The sequence below is a fragment of the Vombatus ursinus genome, unplaced genomic scaffold, assembly GCF_900497805.2.
Source record: "Vombatus ursinus unplaced genomic scaffold, bare-nosed wombat genome assembly UNPS02014807.1, whole genome shotgun sequence".
Lineage (NCBI taxonomy): Eukaryota > Metazoa > Chordata > Mammalia > Diprotodontia > Vombatidae > Vombatus > Vombatus ursinus.
The window spans coordinates 6,546,301-6,565,407 of NW_020954585.1; the positions used below are offsets into that span (position 1 = coordinate 6,546,301).

At 38.1% G+C, this 19,107-nt stretch overlaps 1 protein-coding gene across 2 annotated transcripts in view; it reads right to left on the bottom strand.

Annotated features, from left to right (window-relative positions):
- LOC114052341 (radial spoke head 10 homolog B2-like) overlaps nucleotides 1-19,107 on the bottom strand; it is a 61,867-nt gene that overhangs the window by 16,492 nt on the left and 26,268 nt on the right. For both annotated transcript variants that reach the window (XM_027874895.1, XM_027874894.1), the window contains exons 12-15: nucleotides 13,805-13,884; nucleotides 12,223-12,371; nucleotides 10,765-10,872; nucleotides 166-300 (exon numbers count right to left, since the gene is read on the bottom strand). In XM_027874895.1, the coding sequence (XP_027730696.1) occupies nucleotides 166-300; nucleotides 10,765-10,872; nucleotides 12,223-12,371; nucleotides 13,805-13,884 (472 nt within the window). The remainder of the gene's footprint in view (nucleotides 1-165; nucleotides 301-10,764; nucleotides 10,873-12,222; nucleotides 12,372-13,804; nucleotides 13,885-19,107) is intronic.

Genomic DNA, 19,107 nt, shown 5'->3' on the forward strand with positions numbered 1-19,107 from the left:
TTGTTTAGAGCCATTTTTTACAGGTATTTGGAGGGGTTTGGAGGAGAGCTCAAGCAAGTCACTGCTTTTACTCTTCCATCTTGGCTCTGACCCCCCCTTTTTTTTTATTTCTTTTGGGATACAGCCCTAGCTCTACATAAATTTTAAATTTGATTTTTTTTTTACCTGTTGTGTGCTGATATATTTGACTGCAGTAAAATCATCGGCTGTGTGGCTTCCTTGTTGTTGCTTATCTGTCTGCGTTGTATCGGAGAAAAGTGCACAGCCTAACAGAGCTTCAAAGAATTCTAGAAAAACCAGCTGAAATAAAAACAAGCACCAATATTATTCATCTCAACAGACACATCTCATTCTGGGTACTGATCTTCATTTTGTACAGAAAATAGCTTAAGGAGAGACCTAATGAGATACTCAAGTACCAGAAGTAAATAACATCTTGTATCAAGTACAGCATTTATCCACAAACCAGTGGATCTAAAAATCTGATTACGTTGATATATTTTATTTTAAGCAGATTCTTCTCATGGGAAAAGTACCCTCTTTAAAAGCATTTAGTACTATATTTCCTTTTTTCCCCCCTGAATACTGAAACGAGAAGCAGCACTTTCCTTTGCAAGCAAAAGACAAAGCTTACTTAAAAGAATCAGTTCTTTCTTCCTACTTACACTTGGCACTACAAAGCCAGACATTTAGGTGAGTTTATCAAAGGCTCAGATGTAAGAGAGGTGACTACAGCTGGGGGGATGACACAGGGCTGCTAGATGGGACAGTGGATAGAGTGCCAGGCCTGGAGTCAGGAAGACTCATCTTCTGGTCTCAGACACTTACTAGCTGTGTGACCCTGGACAAGTCACGTAACCATTTGCCTCAGTTTCTTCATCTGTAAAATGAACTGGAGAAGGAAATGGAAAACCACTCCAGTATCTTTGCCAAGAGAACCCCAAATGGAGTCACAAAAAGTTGGACACTACTGAAACAACTGAACAACATGACACAGACAGAGCATTGGACTTGGAGTATGGAAGACCTGAGGTTAAATTTTGCCTCAGACACATATTAGCTGTGTGATCTTAGGCAAGTCAGCCTCACTTTCCTCATCTGTCTCACAGGGCTGATGTGAAAATCAAATAAAAAATATATGCAAAACACTTTGATAATCTTCAAATGCAAAATAAGTATTGGCTATCATCATCCTCATCGTCATTACCCCATTCTTTATCCCTGCATTCTTCTACTACTTATAGGTTGAGCACTGATCCACCCAGCCACACCTCCAGACTCTGGGACCAGTTCTGACCCTTTTTAGAAGAAATATAAGGAGATAACTGCTTAGTCTTTCTTCTTGGCCTGTCCTAATCATCTAGGCCAGGGGTGGGAAACCTTCAGCCTCAAAGCCCCATGTGTACTGAGTCAAGTTTTACAGAACAAATTGTTTTATTAAGGAGATTTGTTCTGTGAATTTTGGATTCAGTCAAAGGGCTGAACCTGAGGACCTAGAGGGCCACATGTGGCCCTTCAGGCTGCAGGTTCCCCACCCCTGACTTATTCCTATTCCCCACTAACTGATGTGTGGAAAGAAACAAAAGAAGGAATTTCCTACCCTTGAACTTTAATCTCCATAATGGATCCATTGATATTTGCTATCAGACCTCCCCCCAATGTCCACTGCCTATTTATTCTACTTTTTTTTTTGAAGCAGACTTTTTTCACTTTATTCTTTTTCATATTTTTTCTTTTTGATGTGTTTCTTCTTTCCCAACTGTGACTAATATGCAAATATGATTTACATGACAACACAAACATATCTATTTAACTACTATTTTCAGGGGAAGGAAGGAGAGGGAGGGAAAAAAATTGGGAACTCAAAATCTTGTAAAAATGGATGCTAGAAATTGACTTGACATGTGATTGGGTAATTTTTTTTAATTTATTTTTTTGTTTTCAACATTTACTTCCACAAGATTTTGAGTTCCAAATTTTCACCCCATATCACCCCTCCTCTCACCCCAAGATGGCATGCATTCTGAATACCCCTTCCCCTAGTCTGCCTTCCCTTCTATTTTTCCCCCCCTTCTCTTATCCCCTTCCTCTTCAATTTCCCTGTAGGGCAGGATGGATTTCTGTACCCCATTTCCTGTATTTCTTATTTCCCAGTTGCATGTGAAAACTTTTTTTTAAACATGTGTTTTTAAAACTTTGGGTTCCAAATTTTCTCCCTTCCTCCCTCCCCACCCACCCTTGATAAGGTGACTAAATATAGGTTATATATGTGCAGTTATGCAAAACACTTCCATAGTAGACATGCTGTGAAAAACTAACTCTATTTCCCTTAATCCTATCCCGCCCCCTCATTTATTCTATTCTTTCTTTTGACCCTGTCCCTCCTCAGAAGTATTTGCTTCTGATTACTCCCTTTCCCAATCTGCCCTCCTCTCTATCATTCCCCTACTCTCTTTCCCCCCCAATTTTCCTGTAGGGTAAGACAGATTTCCACACCCAATTGAGTGTCTATATTGTTCCCTCCTTAAGTCAAATCCTATGAGAATAAGATTCACTCATTCCCTCTCACCTTCCCCCATTTCCCCTCCACTGTAAGAGCCTTTTCTTTTCTGTTTTTTTTTTTGTGGGATAATTTACCCTGTTCTACTTCTCCCTTTCTCCTTCTCCTAGTATATTCCTCTCTCACCCCTTAATTTTATTTTCCAGATATGACCCCTTCATTTTCAACTCACCCTGTACCCTCTATCTATCTATCTATCTATCTATCTATCTATCTATCTATCTATCTATCTATATCTATATATACGTACATATAATTTTTCCCCCTCCAACTACCCTAATACTGACAAAGGTCTCATGAGTTACAAATATCATCTTTCCATGCAGTAATGTAAACAGTTCAACCTTAATAAGTCTCTTATGATTTTCTCTTTCCTGTTTACCTCTTCATGTTCCACTCGAGTCTTGTATTTGAAAATCAAATTTTCTCTTCAACTCTGGTCTTTTCATCAAGAATGCTTGAAAGTCCTCTATTTCACTGAATGACCATTTTTTCCCCTGAAGAATTATACTCAGTTTTGCTGGGTAGGTGATTCTTGGTTGTAATCCTATCTCCTTTGCTCTCCGGAATACTATATTCCATGCCCTGTGGTCCTTTAATGTAGAAGCAGCTAAATCTTGTGTTATCCTGATTGTGTTTCCACAATACTTGAATTGTTTCTTTCTGGCTGCTTGTAATATTTTCTCCTTGACCTGGGAACTATGGAATTTGGCTACAATATTCCTAGGAGTTTTCCTTTGGGGATCTCTTTCAGGAGGAGATAGCTGGATTCTTTCAATTTCTATTTTGCCCTCTGGTTCTAAAATATCAGCACAGTTGTCCTGGATAATTTCTTGAAAGATGATGTCTAGGCTCTTTTTTTGATCATGGCTTTCAGATAGTCCAATAATTTTTAAATTCTCTCTCCTGGATCTATTTTCCAGGTCAGTTGTTTTTCCAATGAGATATTTCACATTGTTTTCTAATTTTTCATTCTTTTGGATTTGTTTTACAGTGTCTTGATTTCTCATAAAGTCACTAGATTCCAATTGCTCTATTCTAATTTTTAGGGAAGTATTTTCTTCGGTAATCTTTTGGACTTCCTTTTCCATTTGGCCAGTTTTGCTTTTTAGAGCATTCTTCTCCTCATTGGCTTTTTGGACCTCTTTTGACATTTGGGTTAGGCTATTTTTTAAGGTGTTATTTTCTTCAGCATTTTTTTGGGTCTCCTTTAGCAAGCTGTTGACTTGTTTTTCATGATTTTCTTGCATCACTCTCAGTTTTTCCTCTACTTCTCTTACTTGCTTCTCAAAATCCCTTTTGAGCTCTTCCAAGGCCTGGGACTGATTCATGTTTTTCTTGGAGGCTTTGGATGAAGGAGCTTTGGCTTTGTTGTCTTCTTCTGGTTGTATGTTTTGATCTTCTTTATCACCAAAGTAAGATAATATAGTCTGACTCTTTTTGCGCTGCTTGCTCACGATCCCGGCCAATTACTTGAGTTTTAAACTCTTTGTTAAGGTAAAAGTCTGCTTCCAATGTGAAGAGTGTACTGTCCCAAGCGGTGGGGGTTTGTACAGCTGTTTTCAGAGGTACTTCTAGGGACCTGTAAATTTTCAGTTCTTCCAAGGGGGTATGATAAGGGGCAAGGTGTTTTCTCTCCACCACCACAACAAGCTCCACCATACCAGCATTCCTTCTCGCCCCAGGACCGCCCCTCAGAACTGCCACCCAGATCCAAGCACCAGTAAAGCAAGAGATTCCTGCCTCAGCACTGGCAAAGAGATCCCTGCAGTCCCCCTCTGATCAGCCACTGGATTCTCCCTCAGTCTGTGGGTCAGAAGCTCAAGAAAAAGCCGCGGCCCTGGGCCATGCTCGAGACTTGCGGCTGAGACCTAGCTCCTCTCTCACCACAGTCACAGACTTTTCCCACTGACCTTCTAAGTTGTCTTTGGTGTTCAGGCGTTGAGAAGTCTGGAAACTGCCACAGCTGCCTACGATTCAGTCTTCAGAGGCCTGCTCCAGGTTCATTGCAGCCTGCGTGCCCACATCGAACTGTGCTCCTCTCCTCGCCCAGTGCGATATACCTTTCCGATTAACCATCCAGGCTGTCTTCAGCTGGATATTTGTTTCACTTTGTCTTTTTGTGGGTTCTGCTGCTTTAGAATTTGTTTAGAGCCATATTTGGAGGGCTTTGTGAGAGAGCTCAAGACAGTCACTGCTTTCCCTCTGCCATCTTGGCTCTGCCTATTTATTCTACTTCTATCAATTATCTCCTCTCTCAAACTCCACCCTACCCAGACTTGGGTAGACTATGGATTTTAGACTCCTTTTCGACTTCTGACTTATGATACTTGCCTTTCCTTCTCTTTTCCACTCAAGGTGACTGATGTAGCAATTTCAGATCTATCTTGGCCTCAGGTACTTGAATATTTCAGTCTTTTTTTAAAATTTTTTTTTATTTTAACATGTGTTTTTAAAACTTTGGGTTACAAATTTTCTCCCCTCCTCCCTCTCCACCCACCCTCATTGAAAAGGCAAGCATCTCGATACAGCTTATAGATGTGTAGTCATGTAAAACACTTCTATAGTAGTCATGTTATGAAAAACTAAGTATATTTCCCTTCATCCTATCCTACCCCCCATTTATTATGTTCTCTCTTTTGACCCTGTCCCTCCTCAGAAGTGTTTACTTCTGATTATCCCCTCTCCCAATCTGCCCTCCCCTCTATCAACCCTGCTCTCATGTCCCCTTCCCCCCTTATTTTCCTGTAGGGTAACATAAATTTCCATACCCCATTGTGTATGTTATTCCCTCCTTAAGCCAAATCCTATGAAGATAAGATTCACTCATTCCCTCTCACCTTCCCCATTTCCCCTCCACTGTAAGAGCCTTTTCTTGTCTGTTTCGTGTGAGATAATTTACCCCATTCTACTTCTCCCTTTCTCCTTCTCCCAGTATAATCCTCTCTCACCCCTTAATTTTATTTTCCAGATATCACCCCTTCATCATCAACTCACCCTGTGCCGTCTATCTATCTATCAATCTATCTATCTAACTATACATACATATAATTTTTTCTCTCCAATGACTCTAATACTGACAAAGGTCTCATGAGTTACAAATATCATCTTTCCATGCAGGAATGTAAACAGTTCAACCTTAATAAGTCTCTTATGATTTCTCTTTCCTATTTACCTCTTCCATGTTTCACTTGAGTCCTGTATTTGAAAGTCAAATTTTCTATTCAGTTCTAGTCTTTTCCACAGGAATGCTTGAAAGTCCCCTATTTCATTGAATGACAATTTTTTACCCTGAGGGATTATACTCAGTTTTGCTGGGTAGGTGATTCTTGGTTGTAATCCTATCTCCTTTGCCCTCTGGAATATCATACTCCATGCCCTCCAGTCCCTTAATGTAGAAGCTGCTAAATCTTGTGTTATCCTGATTGTGTTTCCACAATACTTGAATTGTTTCTTTCTGGCTGCCTGCAATATTTTCTCCTTGACCTGGGAATTCTAGAATTTGGCTACAATATTCCTAGGAGTTTTCCTTTGGGGATCTCTTTCAGGAGGTGATGGCTGGATTCTTTCAATTTCTATTCTACCCTCTGGTTCTAGAATATCAGGGCAGTTTTCCTTGATAATTTCTTGAAAGATGATGTCTAGGCTCTTTTTTTGATCATGGCTTTCAGATAGTCCAATAATTTTTAAGTTCTCTCTCCTGGATCTATTTTGCAGGTCAGTTGTTTTTCCAATGAGATATTTCACATTGTTTTCTAATTTTTCATTCTTTTGGATTTGTTTTACAGTGTCTTGATTTCTCATAAAGTCACTAGCTTCCAATTGCTCTATTCTAATTTTTAAGGAAGTATTTTCTTCAGTAAGCTTTTGGAGTTCCTTTTCCATTTGGCCAGTTTTGCTTTTTAAGGCATTCTTCTCCTCATTGGCCATTTGGGTTAGGCTATTTTTTAAGGTGTTATTTTCTTCAGTATTTTTTTGGGGTCTCCTTTAGCATCACTCTCAGTTTTTCCTCTACTTCTCTTACTTGCTTCTCAAAATCCTTTTTGAGCTCTTCCAAGGCCTGGGACCAATTCATATTTTTCTTAGAGGCTTTGGATGTAGGAACTTTGGCTTCATTGTCTTCTTCTGGTTGTATGTTTTGATCTTCTTTGTCACCAAAGTAAGATAATATAGTCTGACTCTTTTTGCACTGCTTGCTCATGATCCCGGCCAATTACCTGAGTCATAAACCCTTTGTTAAGGTAGGGGTCTGTTTCCAGTGGGGAGAATGTACTGTCCCAAGCTTCAGGGGTTTTGTGCAGTTGTTTTCAGAGCTAATTCTAGGGACCTGTAAATTTTCAGTTCATTCAAGGTGCTATGATGAAGGGCGAGGTGTTTTTTTTTTAAGACATGATTTTTATTGAACATTTGTAAGACTCACTTTTACATTATTACAAATACTTTACAAAAAAATCAGCTGTAAAAAAAAAAGGGACATTTTCCTGGATTTATCATTGTACAGTTTAAGCAAAAAAATATTATGTCTAAATATGAAGGTCATTTTCCAAGTATCCAAGCATAATCCTTATGTACTCACTTCATCAAAATACATTACACACATAGGTATAGATACTTTTTGATAAATATTTTCACAATTAACCAATAAAGCACATCTACCTCTTTGGGTTTGCCTGTGTTTCTTTCCACAGACTGAATCAACCTTCAAGAGGAAGGGAACATTGCCTGTATTCATTTCCAAAGAACAATCAAATGGAATAGCTAAGGGCGAGGTGTTTACTCCTTTCCTGGCCTGTGCTCTGCTCTATGAGTGACCACAAGCACTCTTTTCTGTCTTGGAACTGTGAGGAGGATTTGCTTTCCACAGCCACTACAAGCTCCACCACGCCAGTGCTCCTCCTCACCCCAGGACCACCACCCAGAACTGTGACCCAGATCCAAGCATGGGCAAAGCAAGAGAATCCTGCCTTAGCAGACAGATCCCTGCAATCCCCCTCTGATCAATCACTCGAGTCCCCCTCAGTCTGTGGGCCAGAAGCTCAGGAGGCAGTCACCACCCTGGGGCCGAGCTTGGGGAATGGGCCTGGGACCCCACGCTTCTCTCTCACCGCAGAAACAGACTTTTCCCACTGACCTAAATTGTCTTTGGTGTTCATGGGTTGAGAAGTCTGGAAACCACCATAGCTGCTGGCGATTCAGTCCTCTGAGGCCTGTTCCAGGTTTGCTGCAGTCTGCACGCCCACACAGAACTGCGCTCCTCTCCCAGCCTTTCTGATCAATCATCCAGGCTGTCTTGGGCTGGAAATTTGTGTCACTTTGTCTTTTTGTGCGTTTTGCTGCTTTAGAATTTGTTTAGAGCCATTTTTATGGGTATTTGGAGGGGTTTGGGGGAGAGCTCAAGCAGATCACTGCTTTTACTCCACCATCTTGGTTCTGCCCCTTGAATATTTCAGTCTTAACTGACAGACCCTAACCTTGTTTCCATGTTCCCTAGGAGTCATCCAACCTGAAAGTTCTGCCTATATCTAGGGTTCTGACCTTGCTATGAACCAAGAACCCTCTGCCCAATCGCCACTTCTAATAGAAGTCACCCAGGGGCTGTAATTTGAGAAGTCCAATTTAACCTCCTTAAACTAGTGGTACCAAAAAATCGCCACAAGTCCCTTCCATCTGTGAAGTTACAGTATTAAAAGGGTTTAGGGGTGGGGAATGTAAGTATACAGCTTGTTATCTGAGATAGGTAAGAAGTCTGTTATATAATGCCTTAGAAGAAATCAATTTATTTATTTACCTATTAAAAATCAGAGCCCAGAGGGCATGGGACACAGGAAGATGTAAATTTTTATAAAGTTCCAGAAATGGGAATGGATTTGTGGTTAGGGGAGATGGTGGCTAGTGAAGGGGGACAAAAGACTCCCTTATTTTAGATTTTTGTCTAGAGCCAGCCCTTATTATGCAAAAGGAGAAGCGTCTTCCTCAGAACGTCTTGTCTATATATCAAAATTCAAACATTGCCTCCTGAGAATTTTATACAAAATTATAACTATGGGCAGGCTGGTTGAGTAGATCACTAATTTCACTAACATTCACATATCACTTTACATATATTATACATTCATATACAATATCTTGTTTATTACATATTTACATATATCATCTTATTTAAGCCTCATAACACACCCTGTGAGGAAGATACTATTTTTATCCTCATTTTACAAAGAAGGAAACTGAGGCTGGAAGTAACTTGCCCAGGATCACAGTTTGGGTAGCCAAGGTAGGGTTTGAATCCAGGTATTTCTGACACCAAGTCCAACAATGTATCCACTCACTACACTAAGCTACTTGCCTCCCTTATTGAATTTGATATCATTATTCTTGGAACTGAAAGACTCACTATTTTTCCTTTTGAGAAGCAGGAGAACCAATCCTACATTTCTTAGTTAAACAACATCATGGAAAGGACACTACTAGTCTTAGGGACAGACGACCTTAGTCCAAGCCCCAGTCCCATTCAACACATATTAGCTGTAGCAAATCACTGGCCTCATCTGGAAAGCATTTTTAAAACTAAGCTTAAAGTGCTACAGAAACATGAATGATAATCATTAGTATTGTTTTCATGGGAGTAGCCTACCTTTTAATTTTCTAACAAAGCATTATGAGTGTGCAAGCTAGGTGGACAGAGTGCTGGGCCTGGAGTCAGGAAGACCTGAGTTCAAATCTGGTCTCAGACACTTACTAGCTGTGTGACCATGGGCAAGTCACTTAACCCCATTTGCCTCAGTTTCCTCATCTATAAAATGAGCTGGAGAAGAAAACGGCAAGCGACTCCAGTTTTGTTGCCAAGAAAATTCCAAATGGGGTCACAAAAAGTCAGACAAAACTGAAAAATGACTTGAAGGTGCTTTACATGTATTATTTGATCCTTAAAACAATTTTGTGTGGTAGGTACTATCATTATCCTTATTTTGCAAATGAAGAAGCAGAGAGGCTCATAAAATTTAAATGACTTGACCAAGGTCACATATCATCTGAGCTTGGATGGTGTAGTAATTTGACTTGAGTTGTTAAGTGTACAGCTGGAAGAGATATGAGGTCTTCCTGATTTTATGTCCAGCACTCTATGCACAACACTACCTCGATGCCTTATTTTACAAATAAGAAAACTAAGTCAGATCATTAGAACTAGAAGAGACCTTAGCAATTTTCAGGTCCAAACTTCTCATTTTACTGAACTGCAGTCAGTTATCTCAAATGTCTTATCTCAAATGACTTATCTCAAAGTCACAAAGTTAGCTTAATGGCCGAGCCAGGACTAGAAATAGGATTTCTTGATGTCCAGTCAAGTGCCCTTTCCATTGTATCACACTGATTTTCATTTGCTCAAGGTCACAGAGCTAGAAACTCTTAAAATTGAAGAGTTTTATCACGAATATTTTGGGAAAAAGATACAAATCTATCTCTGTGACACATACATACAACCTTTATTATAAAGAAACAAGAGAGACATTTATAAAAATCATCTTGACTAAATCAATTAATATATCAATAATTATAGTTTTATATGCTTTTTATTTCATTCATTTTTGGTTTCCCTTGATCAGAAATGCTTTCATTTTTAATATCCATCTATATGCAAGGGTTTTTAACCTGGGGTCCAAGAAATTGTTTTTAACAATATTTTGATAACTATATTTCAATTGGTTGATAAAAATCAATTGGTTTCCTTTGTAATCATATATATGGTATTTTATGCATTTAAAACATTATTCTTAGAAGGGGTCTACAGACTTCATCAGACTGCCCAAAGGGCCCATAACACCCACCAAAAAAGGTTAAGAACCCCCGACCAAAAGTAAGGCATGTGGCCATGGAGAGCTGGCCTAAAAACCAGAACGCCTGGGCTCACATCCTGCAGCTGACACATACTAACCATGTGACCAAGAACAAGTCATTTAACCTCTCACCATCCTAGACGATTCTCTCAGATATAAACTGTAAGATAGTTATCTGTCTGCATCGTTAGAAGGAGTTCTTCCCTTTCATCAGCCTACCTTGATGAAATCCTGACCATTCATCCACACTTTCTCAATTCAGTCACAGATCTACTTTCACCTTTTATCATCGTTATTTTTCAATCAACTCTTGGTTATAGTACACTTTATTACAGACAAAAAGTTGTGTCATTGTGGTTCTTCCCTGCTTACCTCCAGTTCAAAGTTGCTATCAATCCCATCATGCATGAAAGGACTATCTTCTGCTATAATTTCCACAAATTTGGTTGCTGTTAAATTTTTAGTTATTATTTTAAAATCCTGTAGGAACAAATAATCAAACACCATCTGCATAAGCATAAATATATAAAACATAAGTAGCTTTAAAATACACATATATAAAAACATTTACATGAATGTAAATTATAAACATCTTTAAATTTGCAACCTTAATATGAAAATATATAAATTGAATACTCTTACTATTTTTCTATAATTTTAGATTTAAAAAACTATTTCTAAAATATAAGAAAAAATTCAAAAAATCTCTTAGTCATTTCATCCAGCTCCACTGGATTTAAAAATCATCTCTACATATCCAACTCTCATCCCTCTTGCGGTCCAGTTCTGCATCTCCAACTTCTTGTCTTTACTTGCCTTTTTTTGTCCCGGGGTATCTTAAACTCAACATGTCCAAAACTGAACTCATTTTCTTTCTACCTTAACCCACATCTCCTCATAACTTCCCTATTTCTGTTAAGGGTATTATCCATTCTCCAGTCACCCAGATTTGCAGCCAAGTAGTCACTCTTGATTCCTCAGTCTCCCTCACTGTTACTCCCTCAACTTCTCCCACCTCTGTCCTCTTCACTCCATTCACAGGGCCATCACTTTGGTTCAAATCCTCATTACAACTTGCTTGGATTACTGCAATCATTCCCTAATTGGTCTGTCCCTCTCCAATCCATCCTCCACTTAGTAGACAACTGATATTAAGTTTCAGTGATTCTCTATTGTCTCTGAGATATAATACAAATGCCTCTGTTTAGCATTTAAAGTCCTTCCCACTCTAGTTCTAAACTTATCATCCTACACTGAACTTACATAGCTCCCCAGCATACACTGTATGCTCCAAACAAAATCAGAGACTTACTGTTTTTGGTACATGCTATTCAAGCTTCTAGTCGCATGCCTGGGATCCTCTCTATCTTCACCTCTGCCCCTTGGAATTAATCTTAGTTTCCTCCAATGTTCAAATTAAATGCTACTTCCTACAGAAGGTCCTTCTCTTCAGTTGTTAATTGATCTCTTCAGTTATTAACTATCCTCTGAAATTAGTTGGTATTTACTTATCCGTATAAATGTCATTTCCACAAGTAGAATGTAAGCCCCCTGAGGGCAGAGATTGCTTAATTTTTGCCTTTATATCTCCAGCACCTAGTAAGTAGGGTGCCTGGCATGGCAAATAATACTTAATAAATGCTTGTTGAATTAAATTGCTTTCCCATTCCTCCGAAAGCCCCATTCAATATCTAGTGATCATGAAAGCCCATCACAGTGAGTTCCCTTATTATTCTTTTCCTATCATTCTAGAAAATTTTGTCCTTTCTTTTATCCAAACTTAAACAATTAAGTATGCAAATTAAGTATGAAAGTTTCAAAAGTGATTACCTTCAACATCCAGAGGAAGTATCTGGTCTTCATTGTTAGCTCATGAGGTGGATTAATGTTTGGTCTACAATAAGCTAAATAAATCTCCCAGCATTTGTCTATATAATTCATTGCATAGACAGTCCGCTGTTGGTCACAGAAAAAATTGCCTAAGAAAATAAAAGGGAAAATTAAAACATTCAAATACAATTATGTATAGCAGTCTGAGGGATTCCCACCCACTTCCACCTGCGATTTTGAGCAACTGAAAAAACAAAGAATAACTTCGTCAGGACATGTATGGTTGTGAGGAAAGTGTTGGTACACAGGGGACTGAAAGTTGGTATGAGGTGTGAAGGTGGGTGGGGGTGCTGGGAGCAAGAATGAGGTCACATGGAGGAAATAAGGAACTGGGAGATTTTTTAATTTTATTTTTATTTATTTATTTTTGCTATTCTCATCTTGCAATTGAACACAGCACCAAAAGATTCTCGAACTTTACAGTGAACTACATTATTGTCCTGAGGAACTGGGAACAGGCTACCAACCCATGAGAAGAGTCTGGAACAAGAGGGATATGACACCCTAGGGGCCCTGACCTTCCACTCTGAGCTGCAGGGAGAAGGCTAAATGGGAGGGAGGGAGCACTTGGGACTGTTAAGCAACTAGTATGTCTCTCACAAACTCCTTTCTCTCCTCTAACACTGTCACCACCAGGTGGCAAACTCATGCCTAGACTATCACAAAAGCCTCGAGTAAATCTTCCTGCCAAGTCTCTGTCTACTCCAATCCATCTACTCAATTGTCAAAATGATGTTCCTAACGCACAGGTCTGACCATGTTCATTCCACCCTGCCAATAAACACCAGTGGCTCCCTATCACCTCCAGGATCAAATATAAAATTCTCTGTTTTGTGTTCAAAAGTCCTTTATAACCTGCCCCCTCCCCAACACCTGCTGGTCTTACACTTTACCCCTTCCCCTGACCATGTACTCTGAGATCCAGTGACACTGGTCTCCTTGCTGTTTCACAGGCACCTTCACTGGCTGTCTCTCATGCTTGGAATTCTTTGCCTTCTCATTTCTATCTGGCTTTTTTCAAGAACCATTTTGAAAATCTTACCTTCTATAGGAAGACTTTCCTGATTCTCCTTAATTCTAGCTATAGCTTGTGTGTCCATAGTTGTTTGAATGTGGTCTCTCCTGTTAGACCGAGCTCCTTGAGGGTAAGAACTGTCTTTACCCTTGTTTGAATCCCTTAGTATGTATTAGGCACTTAACAAATGTTTATTGATCTACAATAGGGCTTTACAAATATCTGTGCCATTAATGGTTGCCCTTAAATTATTTATAAATATCTGAGCCCAAAATGATAATCATCCTCTGGTTACCATTTTGTTCCCCCCTCCCACTTTTTTGTGTGTGCAAAATTCTTTTCTAATGACAAAATGCATGTCTACAAATCAAGGAATTAGTTTCAGCTTTCTGGGTGGTTCTACACATATATGTCCCAGACCCTTCCTATCACATCTCCAACACAAAGGTGGTAGTTATATTTAGCAGAGATTATATGTTTTATATATTATCTGACAATTTTGCTTACCTTTTATCTGACAGGCATTGGGAGTAATATTATCAGTCATCATTTTTGAAAAACACATGAAGAGGGATGGACTTCCATTTCTGTGATTTAAAAAATTGCAGATAACATTTTGCTATGAGAAACCCATGACGGAAATCTAGTTTAAAGATAAACATCTAGCTGTGACTCCATCTGAATAAAACTTTCCAAAGTCATTTGCAATGTACAGATCAACCTAAAAGGGTTTCAGAGTTTGGACCTTATATCTAAAACCCTTGTTGTTAACAGAAATAGAATATTCTTTCTATTTCTTTCTGTGAATAGAAGCCACTTGGAAAAGCAGTAGGGTTTCTGCTCAAAGGAGGTCAAAAACAGGGCCCACAGATACCAAAATAAATGTGCTTTTTAGCATTTTTTTTTGTGGTAACAAAGAAATGGAGACAGATGGGTATTCCTTAATTGGAGAATGGCTAATTAAATTGTGATGCATGAATCTAATGGAATATTGTTCTAGTATAAAAAGTGTGAAGAATAGAGAAAAATATGAGAAGACGAATGATGCAGAATTAATTAAGCAGAATAAGGAAAACTGCACAATGATGACAACAATACAAACAGAAAGAACAAAATCCCAAACTGAACAGTGGTCTCAGTAATGATTAAGCTATGGGGCAGCCAGATGTCACAGTGGATGAAATGTTGGGCCCAGAGTCAGGAAGACCTGAGTTTAAATCTGGCCTTATACACTTACTAGCTGTGTGACCCTGGGGAAGTCACTTAACTGCTGTATACCTCAATTTCCTCATCTGTAAAATGAGTATAATAATAACACCTATCTCTCAGGTTTGTTGTGAGGATCAAATTGCAAGCCAGTACTTTTTCCACTGACCCAGGACACCTCCCTTGGTTTTGCTTCCCACCCCCACATCATTTTTCCTTCTTCTTGAAACAAAACAAAACTTTGTTTCAAGAGATAGCTGGCTTTGTAGGGGAAAGGAGAGGAATATATTTGGAAGTGAAGGTAATGTGCAAATAAAAGATATCAAAATGATACAAAAATATTTTAAGTAAGAAAAAAAAACCTAACTTATTTTTTTTACTAATCTAAAAGTTTTTTTTAAAAAAAAAAACTCTAACAAATTAAAGGCAGTACAGGAAAGAAGAAAATAGAAAAATTGTAATCAAAATAGTGGTATTTCTGCTTCTGTCTTACCCATTTATGTGACAGCTCTTATGACACTTAAATTTAGAAGCAATATTACTTGAGAAATACCACCAAAGACATATAATATGTTTGAGAAATACAAGATTGCAAAATTTGTGGGGAAGAGGATCATTATTCAACAAAACTTCAGGAAAATTGGACAATTGTATAGCAAAAAAAGGGGGGGAGGAAGGGATTTTATTCCCATCACATTCTATAGATAACACTGGGATCATTGATTTAGAAGTGGAAGGACCCCAACAATCAGTGAGTCCAATTCTCACTCCATCTCTTTTACAGATGAGAAAACTGAGACTCAAAAAGGCGAAGTGACTTGACCAAGGATGTGCAGGTAATTAGTGGCAAAGCCAAGATTTGAACTGAGGTCTTATGGCTCCAAATCAAGAGTTTTTCCCACTATACCAAATTTTTCTAAATCCCAAGCAGATTAATGAGCTATTTTTTAATGAAAGAATGAAATGAAATATTTATACAGTTGGGGAAATGAGGAAAATTCTGATCCATCAACAAATAGAAACTGAAGGAGACAAAATTGATGGAGTTGATTACATAAAAATAGTTTTTGTACCAGAAAAGTAAGCGAAAAAAAAGAAGCAGATTGGGAAAAAACTTTCACAATAAACATCTGATGAAAACCTGATATCCAAAATTTATAAGGAAGTGACATAAATTTATAAAAAAAAATGAGGTCAATGGCCCAATGGATAAATAGGCAGTTCTCAAAGGAAGAAAGACAAATTGTCATTAATTACATGGAAAAATTGTTCAAACTATCAGAGAAATAGAAATTAAAACAACTTTGAGCTCTCACCTAACATCAAATTACTAGAGATAGTTTAAAAAAAGAACAAAATTCAAAATTAGTGAGGCTGTGAAGAAAGGTATGGAGAAGGTATACCATTAAATTACTGATAGAACTATATATTGGTACAGTCTTTTTGGAAAGCAATATGAAAGCAGACAAAAAGCTAAAAAAAAAAAAGCAACTATATATATTCTTTGACCCAGTGTTCCTGCTACCAGGACGCCAAATGATGTTATTTAAAAGACAAAAAGGATCTACCTAAACAAAAAATATTTACAGAATTTCATTTATAATAGCAAAAAACTAAAAACAATATGTACATTCAATGAGTGAGAGTTCCACAGACAAAACTGAGCCAAGACTAAAAACCAGAGCCCTCACAACAGACTGGAGTCAGTGTGAGGAGAGGGTAAAGAAGACTGTGTAATGACAAATCCTCCCTCCATCTGGAAACCAGAGGCATATTAAAGTTACTTGTGGTCTCTCTCACTCACATGACTTAAGAGGAAGGTATAGTTCCTTGTCCTTGATTTCCTGGCTACAGTCAATCAGTGACGTGTGGCTATATGGTGGGAGCTCCTGAACTCCCACCTATGGGAGGACTATTTAGAGTTTATGAAACCTGCACCTTACGGAGAAAAAGAATTCTTGGATTAAGGATCTAGCAAGTATACTTAGAACTAGAAAAACAGCAAGAGTCTGTTTAAAACAGAGAAATAAAAACCTAGACTTTGTCCTCTCCTAGTACAAGTTATTCAGAGGATATAGGTCCAATGGGGAAAAGGGATACCTCTCTTGCAACCCCATAAAGCAGGAAACTTATATGGGTCCCTGGGGTGAAGGTGGGATTCCCTGGAAAGAAGAGAAATGTATTGTGTTTATGGGCTACTTTGAGTACTTTATGTTGTTTTATATTTCCTTTAGGATGACAGAAAGGCTATCCATTACATAATATGCCCTGATACCCTGAGTACTTGTATAGTAACTGGGAATTCTTTTACCCACATCTAGGCAAACTTAATTATAAACTAGAAAATTCTGAGCAGGAGCAAAATAAGTCAAATTATTTGGGTGAGGAATAAACCTCCAAAATTGATGCTATGCTTCATGTAAGTTCAGAACCTAGAGTTTAGGGACATAGGTAATATAATAAATGAATAAATGAATGAATGAATCAGTAAATAAATAGATAATAGCCCTCTCACAATCTAATGCCATATCCATGTATGTCATGATAGGGAGATAGGGTAAGGGAATGCCAGGAATGGTGATGTACAGTTAAGACTCTATGAGTCCTGAGACCTCATTAGTAGCTGCCTGGAAGGAGTCCTGAAAGTATTGACCAATTGGCTTCTGGTGCTACCACTAATAGAGTCAGTACCCCAGCCAGTATGACAAAACTTTCTATGAATCTAAGAAAGACAGGGCAACAGAGTTGCAGACTGGTACTACTTGAAATTGTTGTTTGATATGGCTCGACATGTAAGTGGTACTCAGTGTTTTGGTACCACAAGATATATTGAAATAAATGAGAAATACCAATATCCTACTTGCTTTAGTACAAATGGTGCTGGCCAGTAAAGCATGCAAAACAGAGGTGCACATGAAATAGACTGAAGACACTAATATTTTTATTATGTGCCAATACCTTCTCCTAGCAAAACTGGAAACAGATCTCACCAATGATAAGCAAGGGCTTCAAGCTACTTTTTGTCAATGGTATCCTTAGCTCCAAGTCACACATCAATGTATTACTGACCAGTGCAGGGGCAATCATAAAAATTAAATTTATCCCCAACCCTAGAGTAGATAAGGTAAGAGAAAAAAATCATGGTGCTAATAATATTTGAAGAGGAAAAAGTTGATTCTTAGGTCATTTAAAATCTTCATTCAATGGAAATTCAGAAATTATATGTAATAACGACATGGCTAACAAAACAGCACTGAAGTCTCTAATGATTTTGAAAAAGAAACAGGCATACTTGACTGGAATTCTGAAAAGACTTTTTTAAAGTAGGACATCATGGATCTAACTAGCAGATCAACTATAACTAAAAGGGATAATTCAAAAAAGTTGGTATCTACTATATCTATCATGAATGAATGCATTCTCCCATGCTATCTAACAGAAAATGTAAAAAAATTACAATAAAATGTCAGGATCTTACCTCAGCATCCGTTGCCATAGTAAGAACTACAGGTAGAAAGGCGGAGCTCTCAAGGACTATTCCTAAAACTAGACATCAGATGCTATCATAGCAGAAGCATTTTGGGAGAATTATTGAAGATCTTCAGAAAGGCATTGGGAGATTACAGCAATACCTAGCTGGTTTATATAGCAGACACTTTAAATACTCTATTACCCATTAAACACAAGAAAAAGAAACATGCAGACAGGAATCCAGAAAACAAAATATATCAGAATTTCTAGATTCCCTTAATCAACAAGCGAAAGCAAAAGTTTAAAGATTAAGGCAATATTAAAAAAAAATCCAGAAGTGGTACAAACTTTCACTTTACTCCACTTAAAAGTAACTACCTTTGTTAGATAAGAATACATCTTAATTGAATCAGTCAGAACAAGGTGTGGATAAGGAAGGCCTATACATCTCGAATCAATCAAAGACATTTCAATTAAGTGCAATAGGAAGTGTGTTCTAATTGGGGGAGGGACTTGGTCACATCCTGAGGAGCCTGTATAAAAGCAGGAGCAAACTGAGAACTAGAGAGAGATTTCTAGGGTCTGGGAGTGAAAAGCAAGGAGTCATAAAGAGCTGAGCCAGAAAGAATTGGTAGTACAAGGGCAGCCAATGAAAGGAGAAGGAGAAAATAGTACTGAGCTGTGGAAAAGAAGGAAACAGGAAAGTGGTACAGCTGGATAAAACCCATAACTATTGACTCAACTGCTTTTCAGAGGTGCCCCAACTACTAGCAAGGCACTTTAGCAACTTCTTCTCTGATATAAGCCTGCTTCCACCTTTCCTAGCAGAAGGTATCATATATCTATTACAAAAGGAGGTACCCTTTTTCTTCTTTTTTTAAATGTTTTAAAATGTTTTAAAAAAATTCATTTTTTCCCTGTTATATGTAAAAGCAATTTTAATATTCTTCTTTCAAATTTTGAGTTCCAAATTCTCTTCCCCTCCCCCCCATTAAGAAGGCAAGCAATTTGACATAAGTTATACATGTGCAGTGATGCAAAACACATTTAAAAGGAGGTACTCTTAAAGGATCACATTTATATCACCAACGACTACCAATGACCTGCTTCATAACATATACTCTGCCTTTGTT